Here is a 9,556-nt window from a genome sequence, read left to right as displayed (position 1 = left end):
CCAAGAAGATCCGACACCATGAAGGTGTTCTCCAACTCTGGCTTTCCACAAGATAGTTTGTTCACCAAGTGCTCTGTTTTTTATTTAAAAACATGCTCTGTCTCCAGTAGCTAAGGCTGTAACAAATACTTTTTTCTGAATTAATTTTACATATTATTCAAAAAAAAAAAAAAAAAAACAATGAAAGTCATTACCCGCTGACCTAAACAACACGCACTCTTTTACCCACCAGTTCCTTTCCATTTCTAGCCGAAAAGCTTCTGCAACTCTTAAAGCTTTTTCAAATTTTTACCGCTAATAGCTTTATCCACTGGTTCTTGGCAAGATGCTTCATCGGAAATCAAGTACGGACGGTGGCTCTTACTAGCTCCGGCTCTTCAGTTCATGCGACAACCTGCTATGCATCCCTACAACACATCCAAACGTCTTCACCATGTCTGATTCACACAAAGCCATGAACTCTCGTTCTCTTCGGAGCCTTTGGAAAGCTTCAGTATCTCAGACAAGAAATGGTCTCAGTTTAGACAGCTCACCTGCACTCCTTGTAGTGTTTTGGTTCCTGTTTTAAACTTGAGATCCAGTTTCAAGTCTCCTCTACTCTCTCCTTTGCTGGGTCCCAGCTCCCACTTAGGAAGGGGAGTTAAACGGCGTTGAAGTCTCTAACCGGTGGACCTCGAGCTCTGTTTCACGCTTTCAAGTTTCCTCAATCTTCATATAAACCATATTGCTCTAGATCTACAATCTGCCTGTAAAACAAAAAGATGTCGAAATCACTCACAAGCTCAAACAAACTCAAGGCACAAGTACAAGACGAGGAGGACGATGACCTGGTTATTCTTCCGCAAGTGGATAACTCAGAGCTGATAGCTCGCTACAAACACAGCCTCGTTGGAAGGCTCTTCAACAGAGAAAGGCGTAGCGTTGAATCTCTCATTGCTCTCCTCCCACGGCCAAGTATATGGGATGTTGAAGGCAGAGTCCGTGGAGTGGACTTGGGAAACCATAGATTCCAATTCGACTTTGACTCAGAAGAAGACTTACTGAAGGTGCTGAGTAAAAGACCTTGCCATTACAACAAATGGTCCTTTGCGTTAGAGAGATGGGAGCCACATATTGGAGACTCATTCCCAAACACCATGACCTTTTGGGTTACTACAATGGGAATCCCGACTCACTTCTGGATGGAACCGATCTTCAGAGCTCTAGGGAGAGGACTTGGACGTGTTGGCTTGGTGGAGGAAAAATCAGCCAAGTTTCAGGTGGAGCTAAATGCTGATCGTCCTTTGAAATTTGCCCTCCGTGCTCAGCTCCCCTCAGGTGAAATTGTTCCAGTAACCTTGGAATATGTTAACTTCCACCGATGGTGCAAGTCTTGCCGTCTCATCTCCCACGAAGATGAATCTTTCCCCCTGCTATCTGAAGAACAAAGAGAGCAATTTAGACTCTCAAAGGAAGATAATAGAGAACAAGGACAACAACCCAGAATTGACACAAGTAGGAATGGAGACCTCTCCAAGCGTCTCGGTGCAGCTGCACCAAACCCTCCAAACTATCTTGAGAAACGCTCCGGGGAAGGTACTCAAAGAGATAACCGGGACAGCGTATGGAAACATATGGATTCCAGGTATGCTCCGCGAGATGACCACCGTGAGAACACACGATATGCTCCTCGTGGTCGGGACCGTGATACCTTTCCTCTTAATAACGAGACATACAATAAGAGAAGGTACGATGAATCATTTATAGCGAGCAAACATAGAGAAGAAGCTAGGAAGGCTGAGAGAAAACACGCACCTTCAGCTTCTAGCTCAAAGGGTGAGAAAGCTCCTGCAAGCACTCGGGAGGGACAAGCTGCTCCACCTTCAGATAAGAGAGCACCTGAGGACACTCGAGATCATCAACAAGCTCCTCCTACTGCCGACCTTCCCAAACAACCTTTGGAGTGCTCCAATCTGGCTAAACAGATCAACCTTTCCCCTGATCACATAAGAGAAAGACCTTTCAAACTGGCTCTACAGCAAAAATCTACAGGGGATGGGAAATTAAAAGGCAAGGTTGGCGATTTGGGAGACTCATCTGAATCAGTAAGCTCTGCAAAGAAAAGCCTCAAATTCGCCACTGAGAATACACGCCCCACCTCTCAGACTCAACTGCTCTTACCATCTGATAATAGTGGTGAAAAAAAGAAAAAGAGTTGGTATGAGTTAACTATGGAGGAAGAAGAGGAGGCTCTGCAACAGGAAGTTGAAGCTGATGATAAAGATAACTCGGTGAACAGTGACAAGGCATTGGCGATTGAAGATCCTAATGGAGAAAAAATATTGGAAGAAGAGGATTGGATGATTGATGGAGATACCTTTGATGTTGATGATGATGATCTGATGGAGGAAGATGAGCTGTTAATTGAAGAAACTCAAAAGGGAAACGAGCCGGCAATCCCGACGGCGTCTGATCCCAAGACTCGTCTGACAGAGGGCCCTACAGAGTCGACAGAGACTCTAGAGGTGACAAAACAGAACGGGGGACAGAACCGAGCTGCAGGGAAGACTCCTACTGCGGGCCATCTCCACGACAAATCACCGTCGAATCGTGCATATCAGTCTCCGTTGAAGAAGAAAAAGGAATCGTCTAGTTCCTTTGCTGCTGGAGTCTCGTTGAGGAAGAGAAACATGCTAAAGGGCCGGGCTTCACCCAAACTCAAGGAGGCCAAATGTGGGCCTATCTTGGGTTCAACTTCTTCTGAGGCCCAACCAGGAATTACACAGCAATCAGGCAAGGAAGAACCAATTTCGAAGAACAAAAACAAAGTTGCAAAGGTGGGGAGTAGGCCACCCAAGATCCCCAAATGAACACAATCGCTTGGAATTGTCAAGGTGCGGGTGCCGACCTTACAAAGGAGCACCTCACCGAACTATATCACTGTTTTTTACCTAGATTTCTTTTTCTTTCGGAGACTAAAAACAATCGGAATCTCTTGCAAGATGTGCAAGTGTCTTTTGGTTATGATCATGTTTGTACGGTTGATCCGGTTGGTCGGAGCGGAGGTTTAGCACTTTTTTATATGGATGATCCGTCAGTTACCATTTTATATGCGGATAATCATATGATTGATGTTGAGACTAGACTTGAAGGACATGAGATTTTTATGACTTTTGTGTATGGTGACCCTGTGGTTAGACATCGAGACCAAGTTTGGGAACGATTGTCACGCATGAGTACAACACGTAACAAAGCTTGGTTCATGATTGGTGATTTTAATGAAATTACCGGCAATCATGAAAAGAGAGGAGGAAGACGCCGCTTGGAGAGCTCTTTTATCCCCTTCCGAACAATGCTAGATAATTGTGGGATGCCAGATTTCCCATATAAAGGAAATTCTTTCTCGTGGGTGGGAAAAAGAAGATCCGGAAAAGTAAAATGTAAACTTGATAGAGCAGTGGCAAATGAAGAATGACACTCTTTTTTTTTCTCACTCTGTTGTGGAATTCCTACAATTATGGGGATCAGATCACATATCAGTCCTGGCACGAATCCAGTCGCGTGTTAGGAGGACGAGGAAGAATTTCCGGTTTGATAAGAGATGGATCGGCAAGCCGGGATTTAAAGAAGCGGTTCTCCCGGGATGGGGACAATTTGATGAGATCCCAATGAGGAATTTTCATCAAAAGGTTACCTCATGTCGAAACAAAATTAGCTCTTGGAGAAAGCAAAACCCGACTAATTCCGCTTTATTGATTAAGGATTTAAAAAATAAGATAGATTTGGCCCAAGATGACGATCTCACCACTACAGAAGAACTAGACGATTTGAGAAGACACCTTATTGTGGCATTTCGAGAAGAAAACTCTTACTGGGAACAAAAGAGCAGAGACCAATGGCACAGAGATGGGGACAGGAACACAAAATTTCATCATGGAATTACGAAACAACGGAGAGCCCAAAACCGGATAATTAGTATAAAAGACAAACATGGAAAGCTGGTAGAGAGTGAAATCGAGGTGGAGAACGTGGCTGTTCAATACTTTCGAGATCTCTTCTCTACCTCTTCACCGACAGAGCTAGATGCCTCTCTCCGATTCATCTCGACCAAGGTATCTAGCACCGACAATAGGCTACTCTTGGAGGAACCGTCGGAGCTGGAAATTAGGAGAGCTCTTTTTGATATCAATCCGGACAAAGCACCTGGCCCAGATGGTATGACAAGCAGACTATACCAGAGGTTCTGGCGGGAAATGCGGCACGATATTATTAGCCTTGTCCGCGATTTCTTTGCTACTGGCAATTTCGACCCACTACTGAACCAAACAAATATCTGCCTCATCCCAAAGAAGAAGAAACCCCGTGAGATGACTGAGTTCAGACCCATTAGCCTCTGTAATGTCAGTTACAAGATTATATCCAAACTTCTATGCAAGAGACTTAAGAGGATTATCCCGCGCTTGATCTCGGAAACACAATCTGCCTTCGTGGCAAAACGTTTGATCACCGATAACATTTTGATAGCTCAAGAAAACTTTCATGCCTTACGGACAAACCAGAGATGCAGAGAAGACTTCATGGCTATCAAAACATATATGAGTAAAGCTTACGACAGAGTGGAGTGGAACTTCCTATCAGCATTGTTGTTAAAGATGGGCTTTGATGAAAGACTGGTTGACCTCATTATGTGTTGTGTCACGTCAGTCTCATATCAAGTCTTAGTCAACGGGCAACCAAGGGGACGGATCCAACCGATGAGGGGGCTAAGGCAGGGAGATCCTCTATCGCCTTTTCTGTTTATCCTATGCACAGAGGCCTTGATCACACTTCTTAATGGAGCGGAGGCGGAGAAGAAGATTGTAGGGCTTCGTGTTGCTAGAGCGAGCCCAAGGATCTCTCATCTTCTTGTCGCAGATGACAGCCTTTTCTTCTGCAAGGCGGAATTAAGCCAATGCAAGGAGATCATGGACATTCTTGACATATATGGAAAGGCATCGGGACAACGGCTAAATGCGTCGAAATCGTCGATGTTTTTTGGAAACAAAGTGGAGCCTTCCCGAAAGCAAGACATAAAAGAAGTTTTAGGTTTCTCTAAAGAAGGTGGCATGGGGATGTACCTCGGATTACCAGAACAGATAGGTGGCTCGAAGATGAAAGTGTTCTCTTTTGTACAAGATCGCTTTAACGGGAGAGTCAACACCTGGTCATCAAGACTACTATCCAAAGAGGGAAAAGAAGTTCAAATTAAATCAGTTGCTCAAGCAGTTCCGACTTATGTGATGTCGTGTTACTTGCTCCCACAAGGCATTACAGATAAACTAAGGAGTACGACGTCGAACTTTTGGTGGAGCTCTAAAGAAAATAGCAGAGGCTTACATTGGATCGCATGGGACGAGATCTGTACCCCCAAAGATTTGGGGGGGGGGGGGGGCTAGGGTTCCGTGACTTCCATGGTTTCAACATAGCGCTTCTTGCGAAACAATTATGGAGACTTATTCAGTTTCCCGATTCGTTACTAGCTCGCGTCCTTCGAGGAAGATACTATAATGGTACTTCTCCCTTAGAAGATCGGCGTATATACTCACCATCATATGGATGGCGTAGTATGATGGCCGCCAAACCCCTTCTCATGTCGGGATTACGGAAAACAATTGGAACTGGACAAGGTACGAGGGTTTGGAGTGAGCCTTGGGTTCCAGATTCCACGGCACGTCTGCCTAGACCTGCCGATCACATTGTGTACAGACTGCCCCAACTCCTTGTTCAGTCCTTTATAAGGAATGATACCAAGGAGTGGGATATCCAGCTGTTACATCAATTCTTCCACCCAGACGATATCCCATTGATACTTGGACTAAAGATCTCTCGATCTAGCGTCCCGGATGGATATGTTTGGAACCACACAAAGTCTGGAGTTTATTCCGTAAAAACCGGATATGATTTATTTAGTTCGACCAAGTTGAGCCTTACGCAAGAGATGGTTTTAGAACCAAGTATCACGAGGCTGCAGAGCAAGGTGTGGACGATTAAGGCCCCAAGTAAAATGAAGCACTTCTTGTGGCAGGCTATCTCGGGCTGTGTGGCGACAGCAGAGAGGCTCACATATAGACACCTGGGCACCGATAGGAGTTGTCCTAGATGTGATGGTCCAGTGAAGTCAATTAATCACCTCCTTTTTGAATGCCCCCCAGCCCTACAGGTGTGGGCTTTATCGGACTACCCGTCCCTTCCGGGTTACTTCCCGTGTACATCGATCTACCAAAACATGTATCTCCTGTTTTGGACGAGCAAAGAGGTGGCTCCCTTGCGACCACAATTCGATACCTTTCCATGGATCTGTTGGTTTATTTGGAAGGCTAGGAATGACAAACTCTTCAATGGGAAAGACATATCCCCCATGGACACCCTTCGACATGCATCCCTCGAGGCGGAATGTTGGAGGAAGGCTAATGAAAAGGAGGAGGAAATTGAAGAGACCGATGATCTCCCCGATATAGTAGTTGAGACAATGCCCCCTTGGATCTCCCGAATCCCTACTTGTCAAATTGATGCATCATGGATCAATAATGGCAACGTTAGTGGCTTAGGGTGGAGTCTCAAGGATCAAACGGGCATTGAATACTTTGGTCTACGGGCGTGCAATAGGAGCCTTTCAGCTCTACATGCTGAGATGGAGGGCTTACTTTGGGCAGCCTCATGTATGCGAGATAGAGGGATAACCTCGATTCGGTTCGATCGGACCTGGTGGACATTACCACAAACCCGATGGATTGGCCATCGTTTAAAATAGAGGTTGAGATGCTCCAGAAGCTACATGAAGATTTTGAGGATGTGAGTCTTTCTCATATTCCTCGGAACCGGAATGGCCGTGCAGATGCATTAGCGAAAGAAGCAAGGACCAGAGGTCATATATTCTCCCATATAGATCAGACCCGGACAGATAGAGAGGCTCCTCGGAGAATCGAATCGTCTGATCTCCACTTGATCTAGCTTAGATGGGTAGTCGACAAAAAAAAAATAAAAGTTACGGTAAAGAAAAAAAAATCTATAAAGAATGCAAAATTCACATATTAGGTCTTGTTTATTTGGAAAAAGATTTAGTTTATGGTCTTACCTAGAAACTACATATAGCAGTCGCAAAACATATGATAATCAGGACTTCAAATTAACAATCGGTCGTACTTGTTTGTTTGGGAAAAAATTGGGTTTAGTATTCAGTGTGATTTGGCTTTTATTTGGGGTAAGAACATGAATTCGATCTTAGAAGATACAAATTTTTCTTCGAGCCTAGGTTTCTTCCCTGGCTATTTCGAGGAGTCGGGAGATAGGTGCACCTCGTCGTTTTTGATCATGCTCGTGGATGGATTTGGTCTGAGATGGATGAACTTCCTTTCCTTTGTAATTTTAGCTTGATGTCGAGGATGACGATAATTCGTGAAGATGGATCTTCGAGGTTGTGATGGGTGGCTGTACACTCCTTTTTCTTTGTTTGGTGGATGGTGGGCAAGATTGATAACATCGTGGACTCTTTTTTCGGGAGCTCTACGTTGGTTTCCTATCAGGTAGTTCGTGTAAGGATTTCGTCAAACTCTCTGCATTTGTTGATTTTTTTTTATTTTGGGTTTTTTTTGTGTATACAGGTCAAGACTTTTTGGAGACGCCGGAGTGAGTTGATGCGTGTATACGGAAAATTGGGCTCCTCGATAGTGGCTGAGATTAGGTCTTTAACTTCTGTAGAAGTACAGTATAGGTTTTGGTTTAGTGGGTTTTCTGTAGTATTTTTGTTAAGAATGGGCGACTGGACTCAATTTTGAACTGTCTACGTACCTTTGTCGAGGAATCAGGCCTTAACGTAGTTCTTCCTGAGTGTACAGCCACTCATTATTCGTGGGATCGTGTAATCTTTAGTTCGTGTACATAGGTGTGTAAGTTCTTCCTGAGTGGTTGGATCTCCTACTCGACTTCAGTGGGCAAGCTAGGTTGGTGAGAACCAATGTCTTTGAAGTTTGCCATGTATCAAGTTCTCGAGATCTTTTGGCTTCCTCGTATTGTCTCGATTCCATTCGAGGTTGGAAATTTTAGGCATTGGTGAAAAGATCGATGGCACTGATTTCATGTTGTATAGCCAAGGTCTTCTAAATATTGCATTGAATGGGAGGTCGATCTATAACGATGAACTCGATGATCTTTTTGACTTATCCTGCAATAACTGCGAGCTTGATCAATCTGAGGGAGTAGGTCATTTCTCTAGCGAAGCCGATTAGTGAGGTCAACTCTTGTTTGAGGAAGACTTTGTGTGAACTCGGCCTATCTTTTGGTTGGGTTTTCTTTTTATTAACAACTGGCTTCTCCAAGAGCCTCTAACTCTAAGCATTCTCCGGGCTTGCTCTTTTCTAGCGGCTAGGTTGAAGAGACGTGTTACCTCTGATCTGTTAGGCTGAGGGATCGAGGTCGTACTGACATTGGTGCTTTGGTTTGGGTCTCCGGTGTTTTGAACTGCTATTGTGATAATGATCTGCAGGTTGCTTGGTCGTTCTGAGGTTTGGCTGCGGGTTAGTCATGACTCGGCTTGTCGTTTGTTTTGTTGTTAGGCACATTTCCCCAAAGGATTGTGTTTATTCTCTTTTGGGTGCTGGCGGGTGCGAACTTGGCAATGCTTCTTTGATTTTTTGGCCTTTTTGTTAGAGTCTGGCTTTGCTTTCGCATTGTTCTTCAGGGTTACCGGAGGTTCCTCTTCTTTAGATTTTTCGCCATTTTCTACTTTCTTGTTTTGTGTTTTTCTCAGAATTCTTGTGTGAAATACCCTTTTCGTTTGTGGAAAGTGCATAATTTGTTAGGATCAAAGGTGGATGGTTTATTTTGGGTTGAGCTATTGATTGTGAAAGAGCATTGACCTTGCGAGGCAGGTTCTTTGGTGCTCGGTGGTCTCCTTGCTGGATGCTGATATTATTTTTACTTGCGTTGTACTGTTCTTTTAAAGCAACAATCTTCTCTTTGTGTGCTGCAAAGTATGAGGCTCGGTGGAGTGCGTTGTCAAGCGAGATTAGAGCTCGAACCACCATTTTTTTCTTTGAGTTTAAATGAGAACCAAACACCGTTCTTCAGGGATATGAGATCGACCCCTTCTTTTAAAAGCGAGATCATTGCTTTGATGTCTCTAAATTTATTGATATATGTTCTCAAAGGTTCAAATGCCGCTTTTATTACATTCTAAAGATCAGCCTTGATTTCTCTTGTTTTTATGAACACCGAGTACTGCTTTATGAAAGCCGACACGAGATGGGTGAAATTGTCGATGGAGTATCCGGTTTCTTTTTCGCCGTCATTGAGGTGCACCCTGGATATAGCGATCCAGAAGGCTCAAATATGGGCTTTGGGTTAGTGTTACCAGAATATTCAGGTAACTTAATATGTCCTACACCATGTAGCCTTACATGGTGTGTATCATTCTTAATGGTGTGTATCCTTCTTAGTTTGGTGTTGTTTCTTTCTATATAATTCTAGAAATCTCCAGAGTCGGTTAAGTTTCTTGGATCTTTCCTTGGCGAGTTCAAGTTGACGAAGTCGTGAGGGATAT

At 44.1% G+C, this 9,556-nt stretch overlaps 1 protein-coding gene across 1 annotated transcript; it reads left to right on the top strand.

The window, feature by feature from the left end:
- Positions 1-3,443: 3,443 nt before the first annotated feature.
- On the top strand, positions 3,444-8,243 carry LOC108829850 (uncharacterized). The gene is made up of 7 exons (XM_057004074.1): positions 3,444-5,379; positions 5,499-6,677; positions 7,271-7,377; positions 7,488-7,541; positions 7,620-7,718; positions 7,901-7,958; positions 8,062-8,243. The coding sequence occupies exons 1-7, from the start codon at positions 3,444-3,446 to the stop codon at positions 8,241-8,243; spliced, it is 3,615 nt and encodes a 1,204-aa protein (XP_056860054.1).
- The last annotated feature ends 1,313 nt before the right edge of the window (positions 8,244-9,556 follow it).

This window comes from Raphanus sativus, chromosome 2 (assembly GCF_000801105.2).
Source record: "Raphanus sativus cultivar WK10039 chromosome 2, ASM80110v3, whole genome shotgun sequence".
NCBI classification, from domain to species: Eukaryota; Viridiplantae; Streptophyta; class Magnoliopsida; order Brassicales; family Brassicaceae; genus Raphanus; species Raphanus sativus.
This window is presented reverse-complemented; position numbering and strand designations above follow the sequence as displayed.